Source organism: Delphinus delphis, chromosome 3 (genome assembly GCF_949987515.2).
Source record: "Delphinus delphis chromosome 3, mDelDel1.2, whole genome shotgun sequence".
Taxonomy (NCBI): Eukaryota; Metazoa; Chordata; class Mammalia; order Artiodactyla; family Delphinidae; genus Delphinus; species Delphinus delphis.
Genome location: NC_082685.1, coordinates 106,257,520 through 106,279,052, shown reverse-complemented (window position 1 = coordinate 106,279,052; position 21,533 = coordinate 106,257,520). Strand labels below are relative to the sequence as shown.

The window sequence follows — 21,533 nt, the reverse complement described above, 5'->3', positions numbered from 1 at the left end:
CCTCTCCCGTTGCGGAGCAGAGACTCTGGACGCACAGGCTCAGCGGCCATGGCTCACGGGCCCAGCTGCTCCACGGCATGTGGGATCTTCCCGGACTGGGGCGCGAACCCGTGTCCTCTGCATCGGCAGGCGGACTCCCAACCACTGCGCCACCAGGGAAGCCTATCATTTTCCTCTTTTTAATTTCAGTCTCCTCATTTTATTATTTTTCTGCATTTTATCATTTTAGTTTTTTTCTCCCCATTTATTACTTATTGGCATTTTTCTCAATGTTTTAATTTTCCAAATTTCCTTATTCTGTAATAGTGATGTGATTTTTTGTGTTATGATTTCCTCTGTGACAGTTCATTTTCAATTATTTTCTCTTTTTATTTAAAACTCATAACAAATTTCATTTAGTCTGGGACTGCATAATGGGTTCAAGAAATAAAGTAAATAAATAAAACTGTGCCAGTTTTGTGGTTGAAACCTGAACAAATACATTTCAAATGGTCTATATTATTAAGGGCATTAAAATAAATAGGAATAATCTTTACAGCATAGGAACTTTACCTGCTGAAGTTGGCTCTTCATCTGATGCTATGATAGAGGAAAAGAGATGAGGTGGGAACAAAGAGAGGGAGTGAGTGAGATGAGAGGGAAGGAGTGAGGTGAGAGGGAGAGAGAGATGGGGCAGAGAGAGAGAAAGAGAAATTGAGATTGAACATAAATATATTTCACATTTCTAAATAATGACTAAAAGTCTCTGACTTGAAATTTTGTATATACATTAGATATTTTTCATTAGATAATTAGATAATGACAGATAAATGGATAGTACTTACATTAAATTAACATTTAAAAACTCTCATACTTTAAAATAAGCAAGCATTAGAAAAGACCATTTGGTTGTCTGAATTTGAATTTTCTGTCCTTTTGCAAACAAGGTTGAACTTTTTTAGCTTGAGTGGAAATTATTATAATTATTATAAATAATATTGTTTAAAATATAAATTGTATATAACATAAATACCCCAACCATCCACTTTGTGGGAATTTTCTATTAGCAAAGAGGAATTAAAAGGTATTGTTGACAGTCAAAAATTCTGTTCCATGAGTTAGAAATTATAAAAAGGTAGGAATTATTAAACCTTAGAGTGACTCAGAATCGCTATGAGTGTTGGTTAAACACAAAGATTCTCTCTCTCTCTCTCTCCCCGTCACATACACACACAAACACACTCAACTCATGTGTACCACAAACTTCAAGATTCAGTAGTGGTGATTCTGTGTTGAAGCCACAGGAACCTGCATTTTAAAGGTTGACCCCAAGCACACATGGATAAGCATGGATATTACAAAAGGAGAGGTCACACTACAAGAACATAACTTTATGCTAAAGCAGTGGTTCATAACCCCGCATCTATACAAGAATTGCCAAATTCTGGGCCCACCTCAAACCAACTGAGTCAGAGTCTCTCTCAATGGTACTAACTTGTAGCCAGGATTGAGACACGACTAAGTAATCAATATAATGTAACATGAACTATAACTCAAAGTGTGAATCATTTTGATTCCTTCTTTAAAAGGGGACATTTTTGAGAGCAGCACAACTCCAAGGGTAATAATCTGCTGCGTGTATGTGGAGGATGGAGCATGGTGTTGCAAAAGTGAAATAGCGTCACAATTTTGCCTAGAATGCATGTCTTCATCTTTATACTAACAGACATGCTCTGTGAGAAGATATTTCTGCTCTGTGCACAATTGCAGCTTTATCAGAATATTACTGTTGAATTATATTACTCTAGCCAGTACTACTTCATTTGATTCATGAAGTTTTAAAATAAAAATTTACTCAGCTGAATTGCTTATAAAGGAGTTTTGTTTCCAGGTGATTTGTTCCTCAAGGTATCACTGTGTAACTAGGGAGCAGTCTCCACTATTTTCCATTAGGGTTACATCTGCACAGAGTACACATTAGACAAGCTTACTTTGTGTCCTGACAGTATTTTCCTCTCACACTGTTTGGCTTGTCTCCTTGGCACCAAAAAAAAAAAAAAAAAAAAAGAAAAGAAAAAAATAGAGCAAACACACTTGGCATGCATGGTGTGGAGAACATAAATATTTAAAAGCTGTTTGCTGCTTTATCATGTCCAAAGTACTTCACAACATGTTCAAAGAAGAAAACTGTTGGTAGCTTCCAGGAACTCCCTTTTAGGAAAATACCACAGGGGCTTGTAGAAGTGCTGACTTAGATGGGTCATTGCTGGTAAAAGTCTGGAGATTCAAAAGGAACAAGAATAAAAAAGCTTACACGTATAGCTGGTCACTTTGTGTATGTGAACTGAATTTATAAAGCAACTGATGAGATGAAATGTACTCTTATTTGATAGATGAAGATACAGAGATTCAGAGTGACTGAACAATTTGTCTAAGGTCAGTGTGAATTCAAGCTCACGTGACTTTAAAACCAAACTCTTTCTACTGTGCTTTACTGTCTCACAAAGTGCTAATTCAGTATCCACTAAAAGAGAAAAGGAAATGGGAGAAAGGATCATGGAATAAGGACTGGCTAGATTTCAGATAATGTTTCTTGGACTTAGCCTAAGAGAAAAAACAAAAACAAAAACTGGATGTAAGGGCCACAGGAGAAATCCCTTTAAGAAATGAAGTGGTCCCTTGGAAACATCTTCAAGTCCCTTACAATCCAGGAATAGACATAGGCAGGAGAGGGACTGACTAGGAGGTTAAACAAAACATACCAAGCCTGTGATGCCTAAGAAAGAAATATCACAAGGGCTAAGACTTTATTCCTCCATTATATATGGATAAGCAAGAAATTTTAGGAAAGGACTAGCAAGCACAGAAGTAAAGACAATTCTAAACTTACAGGAGTCATAGCAATTAGATAGTCTTAAAGCCAAAGCTCCTGGGGTGTACTACCCTACACTTGAGGCTATAATACCTGAAAGCACGTTTGTAACAAATTAACAATATTAGAGGGACTTCCCTGGTGGTCCAGTGGTAAAGAATCTGCCTTCCAATGCAGGGGATGCAGTTTCAATCCCCGGTCAGAGAACTAAGATCCCACATGCCAGGGGGGCAACTAAGCCCATGCACCACTACTGAGCCTACATGCCTCAACTAGAGAGCACGCATGCTGCAAACTACAGAGCCCATGTGCTCTGGAGCCTGTGTACCACAACTAGAGAGAGAAAAACCTGCACGCCACAACTAAGAGCCCTTGCGCCGCAACAGAAAGATCTTGCATGCTGCAATGAAGACCTGATGCAGCCAAAAATAAATAAAATAAATAAATATTTAAAACAAACAAAAAAACAATATTAGAATCAGCAGGTACACAAGTCTGCACAGAACTGTATTTCTTTGAAACATCTCCATAGTGGTGGTTCCTCATAACTTGCAGATGTAACTATATTCATACTACTAAACATATTCATACTATTAACCAATATACATACTATTAAAATACACACACATATTCACAAAGGCATGTTCAGGGTTAGGATTGGTATTAATTCACCATTTCAGTTATCGCTGGCAAAGATGGCTTTATAAGCTAACTGCATTACCAAACAAAGCATAATGAACTATGAACAGGTGGCAGCAAGAGCCCCAGAAGTACAAATAAACTTCAAAGTGGACAGTGGTCTATTTTGTGACATTTAAGTGAAATTAAGGATCATAGAAGTAATTTCATGATACCTAAATGATTCCTTACTCTTCCTATTTGCTTCTTGGAATTCATGAATCAGCAAATAACACACACACACACACACACACACACACACACACACACACACACACACACACACACACAGGTCTGTGTCACGTGCAAGTTCCTCTAGTCCTGGAAATTAAAAAGACATGCACCAAAAGAAATAAAAGCAAACTAACAACTCTGTATTGTTCTGCCTGGTGACAATTTAGACGAATGTACTGAAATTACGGTGATGGTAGGAAAAGAGAGAGTGAAAGTATATATCTAATATACAGAATTTAACTCAGTGTGGTCCTCTTATTGCCCGTAACAGAATCACCTGGGATTTTGTTAAAATGCCACAGATCTAATGAATTTGAATTCTGGGTGTTAGCCCAGGTTTTTGCATTTTTAAAAAACTCAGCAGGTAACTGTTATGAACACTAAGTATTGAGAATTATGGCTCTATCCATAAAAAGTTTATTGCAGAGCCATGGGTCCAATTGTTGGAACTGCAGCAGTAAATTAGCAGGCTGGTAGAAAACCCTTTGCAATGTACTCTGTGGTTGTTTCACTGACTTTCAATGCTCTTTCTCTTTAACATCTTCAGGTTTGGGTATCTACATTGATGCCTTGGGGGAAGATGACTCTTGCTTTGGATTTAGAGAGAGAGTCTGTATCTCAGAACTAAGTAAATCTTTTCCCTTTTCCTGGCCACAGTTATTGGTCTAGGTAGGTATATGATCCAACTGGAGACAATAATGTGTAAGGACAGGTTTGTAGGTGTTTGGGTGAGGAGAGCTCTTGGAAAGACACTTTCTTCTGCAGAAGTATCTGCAAATAACCATCTCTCTCACTTCTTTAGGTAAGGACCAGGAAGTCTGCGGCCCTAGAAGCAAATTGGTAGACATCTTGCAACCATGATGGGAGCGAGCTTTAGAAAGAAGCCAATTCTCAAAGACTGAGTAGATAAACAAAACGAAATTAGATTACTGATGATATTATTGAGCCACTGAATCATATCGTGACCTTACTCTAGACTTCTAGCTCTGAGGAAAAATACTTGCAGTTTATTATTTATCTAGTTTTAGTTGAGCTTTCTCTTATTTGCAACTAATGGCATTCAACTGCTATGGTAACCAGTTTTGTTGTTCCCATTTAAAATATATTAGAACGCCTGAGAAATTAATCATCTCTGAGGCAGGCAAGACGGGAAATACATAGTCTAGGGCTGTGCTTCGAGGGCAGCTGCACTTTCAGCAAATTTTTATTTTAATTTTTCCACAGAGTTTACCACCACATTTTGATATAATAAACCTATTCCTCTGATTCTGAAGTTGGTCACAATTTTTTCAGGACAGTCTGGCAGTGTACATGTTCATGAACTGGGTTGGTGCTTAACCGAAGGAGAAGAAGGCATCCTACAGATTTTCCTTCCCTTCCCTCTTTCCTCCCTCCCTCACCTTTCTCCTTTGCTCACAGGATCAACTGTCAAGTACAATAACTACACAAACCCAGTGAGTTTTGTATTACCCTGATATACCTGTGCTAGCAAAACACACACATACTTCTTCATTGAACAGGCTCTAGTCTCTTCATGTGGTCTCAACAATTTTGTTATCTCCTGGGTTTTTTTTTTTTTCTTTTTGTCTTATCCTTGGGTGTTTTAAGGAAACTTTCACACCTTGGAAATTCTATCCATTTAAAGCAATTCTATACCCAGCCCAGCATCGCTCACCATCAAATAGGAAAAGCTCATTATGAAATACATAAAATACATTTCTTAGCACGTGATAATCTATTTTACATAGAGATGTTAGTTCATATTGACTTATGCATCATTTTGTTTGCTATACTATAAATCTAGTTAATTATGCACAAATATGCTTTGCAAATATACAATTATCTATGTAATTTATTATTTCTATGAGCAAAGCAACAAGAAGTATGTATTCTTGTACTCTCACAACATTTTAGAATGTTTTTATTCAACTGCAGTGATGCAAAAATAACGATGATATGTATGCATGATTATTCATGCCTGCCTAGAGGTTAAATGCTATAAATGTGTGTATGTGTGTGTGTGTGTGTGTGTGTGTGTACGTGTGTGTTAGTACTAAAACAAAGAAGAGAAAATTAACATTTAAAATTTGTGAATTCAGTCATTTAAGTAAGTTGTGGAGCTGTCTCTGGAAGTAAACAGAGAAGTATTTAGAAAGAGGTTTTATTAGTTTACATGATCTTTGTTTTATTGTTTGTTGATCTGTTTGTTCTTGGCCAATGGCCCAATGAGGACAAGCCTCAGGACTTAAAAGTTGCTATTACCAACTCCTTTTTTGTGAAAGTATGAAGAGAAGTGTTCGTCTCTCCTGGCCAAAGACTTCAGACAGCATACTATGTGGTCCGTTCTCCACTCTCAGAACTGCAGAATAATTGGGTCACCGTGAGGAGCAGCAATCAATGGATTTGCAGAGAAAATGTTCAGAGAATTACAAAGCCTTCTCTGTTCTATCATTCTTCCACATGCAGTTTGATTCTTGTGCTAGATTTGGAGGACAGCATTTATTTGAATACAGTTAATACTGTGTAGTACATAAAATATAATTATGTATACATGTAGTTAGCCTGTAAGTATGTATTTGTATGTTTACTAGTCTCTTCCGTTAGACTAGGAGTTTCATGAGGGCAGGAGTGTGCCTCTTTTGCTCACCCTTATAACTACAGTTTTTATAATAATACCTATAACACTGCAGGGCTCAATAAATATTGGTCAAAAGAAAGAAAGAAAATATGTATAAATATCTAATACAGTCCTCTGTGTTACTCAACAAAATTTAGTTGCTTCATTATGCTACATTACTAGACTTGCCAAAGAGAAAGCCTTAAATGTCATCTATATTTTAGTTATATAAATTTATATATAATCATATATAATAACTTATATAACTATATAATCATATTTTCTTTCTTGGGGCAGGAGAGAAAAGGAATAATATTTGAAAAGACAATGATTGCTCTAATGACCATTAGAGCATGAAAAAATAAATCTCATGAAAAAATAAATCTGTGATTTTAAAGTAACTCAAAAAGCATCAAACTATAGTTTATTAATTAAATACATTCATTAAAATAGAACCACAAAAATGCACTTTCTAAAGTTTAGTAGTAATATAGCTCACATGAGTTTTACAAGCTACTTATACAGTTAATCATGTTAACAGCAATTAATGCATTTGTGATTTTCTCATTTTGAAAGAGGTACAAATGGGGAAAATAATAAAGAATAAATGAAAGCTTTGGTTTCATTTTTTTCTACTAAGTAAAAAACATATGTAATTTACAAAGTATTCCCAGAGTATTGGGTAGCTGGGAAGTAATATGCCTTAAGTAATAGGCCTATATTCATGCCCCAGCTAGTATTAAAGAGACTTTGGGGACGTAATTAGGACACATTTTGCTACTTAAAGGAAGCACTAAAGATCTTTAGGCTAGGTGATTTAACATTACAAAAGCCTATAATTCAACATTTCATGTATTTATACAACTGTCCTCAAAAATCCTTTGTTTATTCAATGTGCCCTCCCTCCCTATCCAAATTCACCTCATCATTGTAGACTGAATGCAAGTCTCACCACCCTCATTTCTTTAGTATTTATTTTAGTTTCCTGATTTAGTTGCCTCCAAACATCCCCCACTAGCTTTTTAACTATAACCTAAAGCCAGTTCTAAACAAAATGGCAATAATATTTTCCAGCCTTGTTCCCAAGCTGGACATTATCCGTGCTCCTTCTTTCAAAGGCAGTGGTTATGTTTCAGTTTTGTATAGTGCACATAATTAGTACTGAGTAAATATTTTTGGAAAGCTATCCAGTTTTAGACATGAGAAAATGAAGTCCAGTAAGTGAATTTAAGGGCTGTTTTACATTACTGGGAGCCATCTAAAAAGAGAATTGGGAATTAAACCTAAGGTAGCCAAAGAAAATTCATAGCCAAATAGAAGAAACTTGTGAAGGATAAAGCAGGTCAGAAGTTAACATAAATGGCTGCTCACATTTATCAATTTCCAATAAAATTAATTCATAATTTTTTGAAAACTTAATACAGGAGAGGAGGGAATAGTTCTGGAAGAAGAATGCTGTTTAATGTGACAGAAAAGCCATGCAGCTGAGGTTACTTGCTTATCATATGTGAATTTCAGATGGTTAAACACCTATATTGTTCTGTTTCACAGCAACTGACAGAAGGAAGCTAATACCACCAGGCTCATATTCTATGGATTTCTGCTTTATTTACGTGTGGGCAACTGCTCACTTCACCCTCAATTCATTCCCATAAGTCTGGACAAATGAGCTAATCTAAAAAGTAAATCTGTTAAAACCAAAAGAACCAAAAACGAAAAAATAATGGATAAGTCAGCAATACTGGCGCAAATCCCAGAGATAGCATCCATTTAAGGAAACCACGGAATCACTGCACATAAAATGCTAATGTCAGAAGAGATTTTGTGATTAAGAGGTTGGCAAAAAACCCATTGTTATAATGGGTTAAGATTTGCATTAGAAAATAGAAATATATTTATTATATTTATTAAATCAACTAAATTATCAACTAAAAACTCAAAACAAACTGAATTTTGAAGTAAAAATACTTAAACATCTGAATACATATATAAAAATATATGTAATTATAATCAAATATTTATACTATAAATAAAACTAGGATTATATAATATATGATGTTCTTTAACTTGCTTTAATATATTGCACATATTTTCTATCTCAATATTATCAGTGAATATGGACAATAATATTTTATTTTATGGATAAACCATGATTTATTTAACTAAGTCTCTACTGAATGATATTTGGATGGATTCAGGGTTTTTCTCTTAGAACTACTATTTCAATGAATAATCAGACTCCATTTGAACAGCGGTAGAAACACAAAACAAAAATAAATGACCAAATAATTTCATTAAATAAATAAGAGCTCATGATCTTAAACACAATATAAAATATTCATTTTTTATAAATAAGGCTTTTAAAGGATCCTCTTTTATGCTGTCAGCCTATCTTTAGTAACATGCTTCTTAAATATATTGGACAATATTATATTTGTGACTTCTTCCTATGAAAGTTACTTCCCTTGAAATAGAGTTACTATTAATGGAGATCAAGTAAAAGTTCCAGTGACCGATGCCCAAGCACAAGACACAAGAGACAAAGAAATGGCTGAGCTGTGGGCTTGAGGAGATGCAGTCTTAGACTAACAGATTTCCCTGCCCATCACTCTCACCCCACTAGGGGGTATGTAGGGCTGTATACTGAATATAATATTCTTATATTAAATAATATAAAACTTCAACGTTTAAGAAAATTAATGGTGACTACTTGAAGACAGAAAATTACCTTATTATAAAATATTGGCATATAACGTGTGTGTGTGTGTATGCGCACAAGCAAGTATTTAATGATACAGTTATTTCAAACATGACATTTATACCATTTATGATATCTGAGAAGCCTTTTAGTAAAATATCATTCCTTTTTCACTGCTTATATTCCAAAGAGGAATTCAGAAATTTTATGATGGCTTTGAAATGATGGGTTCCCAAAATACAGATCCACACATCTGGCTTAATTAAAATATCTTTTGAAACTCAAAAGATGAAGGGAAAAAACAGTGGAAGGTGTACCTTGAATAGAGCTGAGATATCTCTGGTGGACCTATCTGCTTCTCTTTGGTCAAGGGGAATTATTTTTTTCATGTAGCTTGAACTCATCCCAAGGACACTAACTATAAGCGATAAAGCACAGTCTCTGCTTGCCTATACAGAGCTCAATTAATCTAATGTGCCACTGACTTATTCAGCAGTGAGTTAATGACTGCTATAGAGGATTTTTTTCCTACCTGTTCAAATAGAAGCTAAAATTAAATGCTTTCTTTTCAGAATCATTAGGACCTTCTTTAAAAGAAAATAGTCAGTGTATCTACATTCAGGTGTTAATCAAATGACATTGACAATGTAATTTCCCTATCTTCAGAACCTGTCTCCCTAGGATAAATTTTTCCTTAATTGGAACATCTTTAAGGAACTCAACTGATAAAAAAAAAGTGGACAGGTCTAACTTTAAGGCAATGAAATTGAATAAAAGTACAAGGCTATTCAGAGGGGGCCCAAGCCCCATTCTTCTTATCTTGAGGCTATTTTCAAGTTGTGAATGCACACTATTAACTTCTACTTTTCCAAACTGTCAAGAAACAGTCTAGGAAACAGCCTGTTCAGAAAACAGGGTGTAAGCGACTTTGCATAAATAAAAGTTTAAAATCAAACTGAAATTAAAGGTCACTTAGTCCAACCTGCCAATCAAAAATCTAAACATTGCTTCAAAACTTCTAGTGGCAGGGAACTCATAATCTCACAAAGAAACACATCATATCACTCTCCTAAAGACAGCGTCTGGAAAACAATGGAATAATGTGGCTTTCTTTGACATAACAGCCATGCAAATATTTGAAGACAACTAACATATTCCCTATAATTCTCTTCTTAACTGAGACAAACATCTCCACTTAATTTCATAATCACGACGTACAACCTGGTCATCATTTTTGTTAACCTCCTCTTGATAAATTCAAATTTGTCAGGGTCTTTTAAAACATAGCAATACGAATGAAATCTTACAGCAACAAGAATTAGATGTCCAGAGGAGATCTAACTAGCACAGAATACAATGGCGTTATTACCTGCCTTCTTCATGCTGCTGAAAGAATTAATTTCCTTTCTCCCCTTCCTCCAGCCTCATCTTATAAACCAATTCCTAGAACACTGGGTGCTACTAATCTTATCTCCTTTCTATCTGAGGGCAAGATTGGACAGGAAACAAAGAGGGGAAGGGAGACATGAGGTGAAGGTCAAGAGAGAACAGACTGGCTTGCAAGCCAGTATCTAAAAGTACCTTAGCAATAGGAAAAATTGCAAAAGTTTGAAACCAAGCAAAGCCCTAAAGGTATTTTTCCAATCTTTCATTTTCTCTCTAGCAAAGAATCTAGTTTGCATATATTTCATATGTAGTTGATTACGTTCACAGACAGGAAAACCAAACATTTGTCTTCATTGAAACAGTTTCCTTAGTATCCAGGACTAGGTGTCCATCCAGATGGATATAAATATTTTGTGGTTTCTCATGGGATTTTCCACATGTCAATTGACATTTCTGTTCATAGGAGGGTCTCCTGAAAACTATTTTTGAAACTTTGCAGTTGCTTCTTTCAGCAATTAATTTTTGGTTATAAATTCTAGGTTAGAAATTAACACTAATTTCAGTCAATAAGCCACACTGAGCCTTTTCCAAATCAACTACCTATTAGACCAAGTCTTATTGAAAACAATCACAATAATTAATGAGTTGAAAAACAGGTTTATCTTGGAGGCAGAAAAAAACATAATGGGGAAAAAAAACCCAACAGTACAATTTAATCCTCAAAAGAAAAGCCTGAGGTACTACTTAAAAATTATCACAAATTTTGTTAATAAGAGTTCTGTGTTGTTTTGTTTTTATAATGTTGGTATGCTTCAATTATACATTATAAAAGGAGATTACAGAATCATGTTCCTGGGATGATACTGTTAATAACATTGAAAACTATATTATGGAAATAGTTCAAGAGGATGACTAAAGGCCATATACAGTGTAGACCCAAACCACCTTCCTGTCTGGCTCCTCAGCATCTCTGCAAACACCAAATAATCTAGGTAACCACTAATGCTAATTCTTCCAGAAGGTTCCCATGTTTCTCATCTTTGTGCCTTTTATCATCCTGTATTTTGCTTAAAATGTTCCCACCAAATAATTTTACTAGTGAAGTACACTTCCAACCCAGCCCATCTCAAAATCTATCTCACCCATCGAATCTGATTCCTAGGAATGGAAGTAACCTTTCCTCCTCTTGATACCTGCAGCACTTTGTTCTCCTCTCAGGATGATTATTTTCTGCACTGTGTAATGACAATTGATGTGTGTGTTTTAGAGTCTTTCCCAAATTTATCTCAAGGTCAAGCTCTTTATCTTGGGGGCATAGATAAAGGGGAGGTTAGGCCCTGGGGGTCTGGAACAGCTCCAGAGATGCTCAATAACATTCATTAAATGGAAGATTCTACTGTTCTTTTCTGCTCTATGATTCCATCTTTATGCAAAGCCACAAAGAGCTTATTGTTGATGTATCACATCTGAGAATCTAATATTAATATGTTGTCATAAATTCCAACTTTGTATTTATTATGCCTTTACAGGATTCCCATTTTGCAAACTTATAAAGAAAAATCAATTCATAAGTTATTTGCTGTAAGCATAAGAAAAGCTCTGTTCCTGAAAGGCCAATTCCTAATTATGCAAACATTACTTACATTACTCATAATTTTCAAATAATAAAACATAGAGTTCTCTTTTTTCCCATAACAAATGAGGTGATTTGTCAAATTATACACTGAAGAAAAGAAAATTTTGAAAAATTAAAAGCTGACAGCTAAACTGCCCCAGTTTGCATATTCAAGCACAAGCAGAAAAAATCCTGACATAAAAATAATAGGTCAGGATTTATTGGACATTTCAATAACGTTATTAATGACTGAAATGATGGAAGAATATTCAGGGACTTAGAAACTTGATTTCTGCATGTAACTTTTGAATTGTCTATAAGGTCTATCTATTTTTATTTACTTATTTTATAACTGCTACATAGCTCTTTTATAAGTCAGGAACTATTCTAAGAACCTTACATATACCAATTCACTTAACTTGAACAAAACGTCTTTGAAGTTGGTACTATTATTACCTGGATTTTACAGGTAAGGAACGAAGGCATCAAGAGGTTAAGCAACTTGGCCAAAATAACAGAGATAGTAAATAGAACAGTCAGAATTTGAATTCAGTATGGCTGAGTTCTTGATCACAACATCATGATGCAATTCTTTAGAGAATGTGTTCCTACAGAATGCCAAGAGCATGCTCAGCATGACAACACTGGAATAGAGGTTTTAATACTATTATTATTGTTATTATATCTCCAGGTTCTCTCACTGCTTCAAAGTATCCCTCCCCATATGTGTAACAGGTACACTTTAATTTGGACACAAACACTGGACTGTAGAAAAAGCATGGGACAAAATTTCAGGTTTAATGCCTGTTTTGCCCACCTTTGAGCAGGAATTCATGACCTTGGTATAGTCATCGTGTTTATCACAGAATCCTTTTCCCATTTAACACTGAGATTGGTATTAGCTCAACTGGTTATTTCAAGATTATTGCAAGAATAATGCATACACTAGCCTTTTAATGGATAGAGTACTCTAAAAACACTATTAAAGGGGAAAGGTGAAAGAAAAAATGTCATTGGCATTATGGTGATTGGTAAATTTCATAAATGCCCCACTTCAATGTTCACTACATGATGACCTGATAACCAGAATGTCTTGTTGTGAGGTGAGACTTACCACGGAAGTTTTGGGTCAGGAAATCATTGTGGAGATAATATAGCTCAACCTCCATAGTTGAATAATTAATGGAAGCTGACCTCAGTGCCCAGAGCATGTTGTGTGATGCACCCTGATTTATGCCATTTATGCCATTCAATCAATGACATTGATTGAAATAGAGCTGAGTTGACACAAACAACATGTGTCTTGTTATTGAAAATATTTAGTAGCTACTGTGTCGATGTGTAGCAGTAATGAGTTCTATACTCAACTGCTCTCTATGATTTGGATGAAGCACTTGGGGGTCTGATTTCTCAATTATAATTTTACCACGTAGAGACACTGTGGGGATTTATCAACATATTATGCAAAGAAGGTGCTAATTCTTACTTGAAATTTGCTATACTTTCCCAGGATTAGTACTTAAGAAAACACCCTTATCTGTGGTTCTATCTTTTACTGAGGAACTGAAATTGTGTCCTCCTACTTTATTTTCCAAGCTTTGATTAAAATAAAATAAACAGAAAATATTGATTATTGTCCATTTTAAATCATAGTTCAGTGAATTTTATTCTTTCAGAGGGAAAAATTAAATTCTGAAAAGGATTCTGCCCCAATTCTCTCTCATTATATGACTTGTTTAAAAATTATGTGTTGCCACTGTACTTTAAGTAATATGGATTACAGAATTTGCCTTCACATAAATACTTTGATATATGTTGAAAAATAAATTGTCCTAGAGTACAAAGTTGCCTTAAGGTGTCACCCAGTTTTCCTATGACTTCAGGCAGGGACTGTGGCCAAATAAGCCTTCACACACAATGACATCTACTTGAAACTCCTTGAGAAAAGTTTCATGCCTTCTATTTCATTGTAGTAACCCTTATGCTTTATTCTAGTAACTCCTTGTAACAAACAGTATGAGCCTAGCACATAGTAGGTGCCAATAAGATTTGTTGATCAATCTAATTTACTAATATTAAAAACTACAGGGGGTTCTAATAGTTTTAAGAAATAAATATCAACCTATCAAAATACAAATTTCAATGAATTCTTAATGCTTTGTCTCTTTCTCTTCATTCATGTAACTAATGCTAGGTGGAAAGAAGAGAACAAATGTTCCCTCATTCGTCCAAGAGCCTTTCACTTTCCATTAGAGTCATATTAATCTTTCCCTCACTTCCTACATTTATCTAACCTTCTTAGGCTCTCCTTACCCAGACATTCTAAGTCTGTTCCATACTCTAGATGCTCTAGAGACATTTTTAAGTTTTCTTTGATAAAATGCCTGCTCCCTCTCTCATTGGTCTTACTTTTATAGAATAGCCTTTTCCTCACAGTTTTTACCCAACTGGACTTTCTATATGCCTATCTATAGTTTGTCATTTTTAAATGATTTATGGCATTATATAATAACTGTTTAAGTGAAAATAAAAGGGGATGGAGACTTATTTAAAAAACATATTTGATAGGACAACAATCTCTTCTTTTGCTCTCCAAGTATATTTTTCTTCTCTTATTATACAAATCAAATAACTCCAAATGTACATTACTGTGATTAAGTAGATCTAAGCCCATTAAGATTTCTTTTCATTAAAACAACGATCATGATAAACTGTTTACCTTTCCTATACAATACTTATGATAGTAAAGGTTCTCAAATAACTCTTATCCCAACCATTTACTTTTAAGAATTTAGTCTAAGGAGACAATGGTGAATGTACACAAAATTTAGTTAGAAGAGTATGTACCAAAATGTTTATAATAGAGGAAATTTGTAGGTAACTTATATGTCCAAAAATAGGGGCTGATACAGATTCCCAACAAACATATGAAAGGATGCTCAACATCACTAATCATTAGAAAAATGCAAATCAAAACTACAACGAGATATCACCTCACACCAGTCAGAATGGCCATCATCAGAAAATCTAGAAACAATAAATGCTGGAGAGGGTGTGGAGAAAAGGGAACCCTCTTGCACTGTTGGTGGGAATGTAAATTGATACAGCCACTGTGGAGAACAGTATGGAGGTTCCTTAAAAAACTAAAAATAGAACTACCATATGACCCAGCAATCCCACTACTGGCCATATACCCTGAGAAAACCATAATTCAAAAAGAGTCATGTACCAAAATGTTAAATGCAGCTCTATTTACAATAGCCAGGAGATGGAAACAACCTAAGTGTCTATCATCGGATGAATGGATAAAGAAGATGTGGCACATATATACAATGGAATATTACTCAGCCATAAAAAGAAACGAAATTGAGTTATTTGTAGTGAGGTGGATGGACCTAGAGTCTGTCATACAGAGTGAAGTAAGTCAGAAAGAGAAAAACAAATACATATGGAATCTAAAAAAAAAAAAATGGTTTTGAAGAACCTAGGGGCAGGACAGGAATGAAGACGCAGATGCAGAGAATGGACTTGAGGACATGGGGAGGGGGAAGGGTAAGCTGGGATGAAGTGAGAGAGTGGCATGGACATATATACACTACCAAATGTAAAATAGATAGCTAGTGGGAAGCAGCTATAGCACAGGGAGATCAGCTCGGGGCTTTGTGTCCACCTAGAGGGGTGGGATAGGGAGGGTGGGAGGGAGATACAAAAGGGAGGAGAAATGGGTATATATGTATATGTATAGCTGATTCATTTTGTTATAAAGCAGAAACTAACACACCATTGTAAAGCAATTATACTCCAATAAAGATGTTAAAAAAAATAGGGTCTGGCTGAATAAAATGAAGGTAAGTGATGGAATGTTAGCCTGATATTTTAAATAATGTCAGGAAAAAAGTTTTAATGAATTGGAAAGATTTTAACTTCACATCCTAAGTGAAAAAGAGTGATCAAAGAATATGCTATGTATAGTATGTTTTATGCACACATATGTATACACATAAACACAAGTAGACAATTTTATATAAACTGTCTACAATAGCAATTTAATTGTATATAAGAGCAATTTAAATTGCTATCACTCTTTATATGACTGTATATGGCTATAGATACAGACATAGATAGAACTTTAGATGTAGGTAAATGATACAAAAGATAATGAAAGTATATATAACCTAGGATTATGATACTTTTTATTTACTTCTTTTATTTTATATTTCCTAAGTTTTCTTCTTTATTACTCTTGTAATGAAGAAAATCAATAATTCTATGTAAAATATAAATTCTTAAATATAGCTGGCTATGTCAAGATGAAAACAATGCACACACTGTTCACTTTTCTTCCTGTTAATGGTATTTAGCAACTCGACCTAAATTATGTTTTCATTTTCTTGTTTCTATTGTAATCATAGGAAGAAGATTTTGTTCATTCTCCAGCAACATATCAATTTCCCTGAAATGATTAGATTTTAACACCTTGTCACAATTGGTTAAAAACAATGTTATTTTTAAATGACTTGCTCTGTTTAGGATACCGTGGGTTGATGGGTACTTAATTCAACTGAAAGGAAACAAACAATAGCTATAATTGTTAAAATCAAGCAATAGATTAATGGTGAAAAATCAATGAAGAAGATAAAACCAAGTAACAGTAGAGAAGGTTTTAAAGATTGTTGGGCATGTTTTCTCTATTTTATAAGTCATTTGCAAGTCTCCTGTAGACCTCTTTTCCACTAAATTGGAAGAGAAAAATTTCCCAGAGTTTAATGCTAAATATGTCATTTAGCCTATCACTTTAAAATAGTACTTTTCATAAATATGCAGAATTGTACATTTTGGTAGTGCCACAACCAATTTCATGCCACTCCATTTGGAATCTGAATAAAAGGAAAAATTAATGTCACTTTGCATTTTCACTTTTCTAATTTCTTCAATGTATTTCCCTAAAATAAACAGAAAATAATCAAGCTTTTCCTTTTAAAAGAGTTTTTACTTTTTCCTCCCTTATAAAAAATAGAGGATTTTTTTGATAAAAATCAGTGTTACTAAAATTTTTGTATTCATAGCTAGTAACATAAATATCCACAAACATATCTATATGTTTACCAACTTTTTGCACTACCAATAAAAACTGTTAAAAAATCGAATAAAAAGAAAAGCAACTAACATTCTATGGTAAATTATAAAACTGGCTATAAATTCTTCCCTTCTTGCATCCTCGCCTTTGCAACATGAAGTGGCAAATCTTCCCATCAAAACTGTAGTTAGGGGCTTCCCTGGTGGCGCAGTGGTTGGGAGTCCGCCTGCCGATGCAGGGGACGCGGGTTCGTGCCCCGGTCCGGGAGGATCCCACATGCCGCGGAGCGGCTGGGCCCGTGAGCCACGGCTGCTGAGCCTGCGCGTCCGGAGCCTGTGCTCCGCAACGGGAGAGGCCACAGCGGTGAGAGGCCCGCGTACCGCAAAGAAAAAAAAAACAAAAAACTGTAGTTAGCTAATGTGACACAGGCTGAGGTTTGATAAGTGCTTGTAATTGTGATTTGATCTTTCTCACTGCTCTTGGGACCTTCCCACCACCACTATGTAAGGAAGCTTGATCTATCAGAGACAAGCCATACTAGCCAAGCCATCTTCAACTATCCAGTACCAGTGAACCAGAATACCACTTAAGTGACTTACAGAATTTTGAGATGAATTGTTGTTTAAAGCCTCTAAATTTGTGATTTGTTAAGCAGAACAAGCTTAATGATACACATCTACTATCCCTTCATTCACGAAGTATTTATTCTGGTTTAAATGGTATACAACAAAAAAGAATTAATTTGTTACATTAATTTGTTGTCTTTTCCTGAAAATAAAAGCCTTACCACAAATTGGCACTCACCTTTTGACTGGGCAAGAGAGGATTTCTGTACTTGATATTTTCTGAAGTCCTTTGATGTTATATATGTGTTTTCTGAGGTTAGTATATAAATGTTAGGGCTTGGAATTGCAAGCTAACAAACTCTGATTATTATTATTAACAGTAACTTAGAACCACTTTAAAATTAATAAGCTGGTTTATAAGCTATGTTATAGAAATTTAAATATATATAAAACAAAATTATTTTTCTATAATATATGCAAAATAAATGGCAAAACATTTCTCTTAAATTATTAATTCTGTCATTTAAATGTACAATTCTATTTGTAAGAACACATAGTTAATCATTTTTATTAACAAAAAAGTAAGTAAACATAACTCTGAAAATAAATGCCTTTGACTCTTATTGACTGAGAAATTTCTAAGCTATCATCCATGGCTAGCAGCTTTTGAGAAACTATTTTAGTGTATGCAGAATAGCTCTCATTATAATTTCTAGAAATATGGATTCAATCATGAGCTATCTTTCCTTAGTCCAAGAAGTAATCTTAAGGGGAAAAAAAAACCTGACAATTACTCATAATTTCATCTAATATATGAATAATTTAACTGAAATTTACCAAATCTCTCATTTGGTAACCAAAGTTCAGAAATCTAAAAGTAGCCTCACTCTACCCAAGAGATCTACTTAAAGCTTATCAATATTCTGATATTTCACGCTCACTAACAAGAAGTCTTTTAGACAGACTCAGCCTCCACTACAATACTTGAAATTCTGACACTGGTCATCTTCTAAAAGATAAACATGAATATGGTTATTCATGGTGCAAGACGTACAGTGGAAATTGGTGTGTATTTTTTATTTTTTTAGTTTTTATGAGATACTTCGTGTTTCTGGGGCAAATGTAACCAATTTCTCATAATGAAATGGAAGCAGAAGGATATTTAGAAAAAACCTGATTAGAAGCCAATGAAATGACAGACAGGATAAAGAGGAAGAACTAGAAATGAAATTATATGCTTTGTTTCCCTGTACTGAACTACTGTCAGAAACACAGGTACTTTGAAATCTTTCTAAAAGTGATGATGGATTTTAAATTACTACAAAATTCCAATGTTTATGTCCTCTGTTGCCAGAATGATAGTTTTAATAGGTTAAGCGTATGCTAAATATCATTAAAATATCTATATGAGTCATCTGATTTAGTTTATTCTTAGTAAAACACAAGCTTAGGTTTTATATCATATTTCTGAATCATAATGCCATTATAGTTCTACTTTAAAGGAAAACTCCCCTTGGCCCAAATCCCTCTTTAGTTACTGTCCTCATCTGCCATCTGTATGCAGTGAAGCTATCTCAGCTCTTCTTTCTGTTAGAACATCAACCTTTCAGTCTTTCCTAATAGTCCTATCCAAAAATAACCTCCTTTTATTCTACCTCACACTTGTCTTTATTTTTTTTATTTATTTTTTTTGCGGTACGCGGACCTCTCTCTGTTGTGGCCTCTCCCGTTGCGGAGCACAGGCTCCGGATGCGCAGGCTCAGCAGCCATGGCTCACGGGCCCAGCCACTCCGTGGCACGTGGGATCTTCCCGGACCGGGGCACGAACCCGTGTCCCCTGGCTCGGCAGGCGGACTCTCAACCACTGCGCCACCAGGGAAGCCCTTGTCTTTTTTTTTAATAGAGCTTACCATGATAAGTGTAGTAGTTTACTGTCTAGTTCCCCTTTTGACTAGAAGATTTGTGAAGGCAAAGCCTCTTTTTTAATGGTCATATCCTCACTGCCAGGAAGAGTTTCTAACACACAGTATGTGCTCGCTAAATATTTGATGGATGGGCAAATAAATGAATAAATTGATGAATGTTTGTTATAGTCATTTTTAAAAATTAAAGACTACTTTTTTACAGCAGTTTTAGATTCACAGCAAAATAGAGGAAGGTAAAGAGATTTCCCATATGGTCTCTGACGCCGCACAAGCACCTCTCCCATCATCACCACTCCCCACCAAAGTGGTACATTTGTTACAACTGATGAATGTACATTTACCCATTATAATCATCCAAAGTCTATAGGTTGCATTAGGGCTTACTCTTGGTGTTGTACATTGCATGGGTTTGGACAAGTGCATAATAACATGTATCCAATGTTACAGTATCATACAGAGTATTTTCATTGCCCTAAAATCTTTGGTCTATTGCTATTCATCCCTACCACCCTGCCCCAGCATCCACTGATCTTTTTACCGTCCCCAGTTCTGCCTTTCCCAGAAGGTCATCTATGATTCATACAGTATGTAGTCTTTTCAAACTGGCTGTTTCACTTAGTCATATGCATTTAAGCTTCTTCCATGTCTGCTCATGATTTGATAGTTCATTTTTTAAAGAGCTGAATAATACTCCATTGGCTGGAGGTACCACAATTTATGTATTCACATACTGAAGGACATCTTGGTGGCTTCCAAGTTTTGTCAGTTACAGATAAAACTGCTATAAGCATCTGTGTGCACGTTTTTGTGTGGACATAAGTTTCCAACTTCTTTTGGTAAATACCAAGGAGCATGATAGCTGGATCACATGGTAAGAGTATGTTTTGCTTTGTAAGAAACTGCCAAACTATTTTCCAAAATGGTGGCACCACTTTTGCATTCTCACCAGCAATGAATGAGAGTTTCTACTGCTCTAGATGCTTTCCAGCATTTGGTGTTGTCAGTGTTCTAGATTTTGGTCATTCTGATAGGTGTGTAGTGGTATCTCATTGTTTTAATTTGCATTTCCCTGACGACACATGGTGTGGAACATCTTTTCATATGCTTATCTGCCATCTGTATGTCTTCTTTGGCGAGGTGTTTTTTAAGGCTTTTGGCTCATTTTTTTAAATCAAGCTGCTTGCTTTCTTATTGTTGAGTTTTAAGAGTTCTTTGTATATTTTCGAGAACAGCCAAGATTTTTTTTGGAGAACAGCTATGTTTTTTCCAAATATACTCTCCCAGTTTGTGGCTTACCTTCTCATTCTCTTGACACTTGTCTTTCACAGAGCAGAAGTTTGATAAAGCCCAGCTTATCAATTCTTTCTTTCATGGATTATGTCTTTGGTGTTGTATTAGAAAAGTTATCTTCATACTCAAAGTCTTCTAGATTCTCTCTCATGTTATTTCCTAGGGGTTTTATAGTTTTGCACTTTACATTTAGGTCTATGATCCATTTTTTTAAATTGAAGTATAGTTGATTTATAATGCTGAGTTAATTTCTGCTGTACAGCAAAGTGATTCAGTTATACATATTACACACACACACACACACACACATATATACACACACACACATTTGGTCCATTTTGAATTAACTTTCTGTGAAGGACATCTATGTCTATATTCATTTTTTTGCATGTGAATGTCCAGTTGTTCCAGCACCATTTGTAGAGAAGACTCCCTTTGCTCCTTGTATTTCCTTTGTTCCTTTGTCAATGACCAGTTGACTATATTAATATATATCTATTTCTGAACTCTTCATTCTGTTCCATTGATCTATTTGTCTATTGTTTCTTGATACCACACTGTCTTGAGTACTATAGCATTACAATAAGTCTTGAAGT

At 35.1% G+C, this 21,533-nt stretch overlaps 1 protein-coding gene across 2 annotated transcripts in view; it reads right to left on the bottom strand.

Moving 5' to 3' along the window:
* Window positions 1-21,533, bottom strand: part of EDIL3 (EGF like repeats and discoidin domains 3) — a 433,712-nt gene that overhangs the window by 276,282 nt on the left and 135,897 nt on the right. Inside the window, exon 3 of one of the 2 annotated variants that reach the window (XM_060009191.1) lies at window positions 553-579. The exons of the other annotated variant lie outside the window; for it this stretch is intronic. Coding sequence (XP_059865174.1) covers window positions 553-579 — 27 coding nt within the window. The remainder of the gene's footprint in view (window positions 1-552; window positions 580-21,533) is intronic. 2 annotated transcript variants of the gene reach the window in all.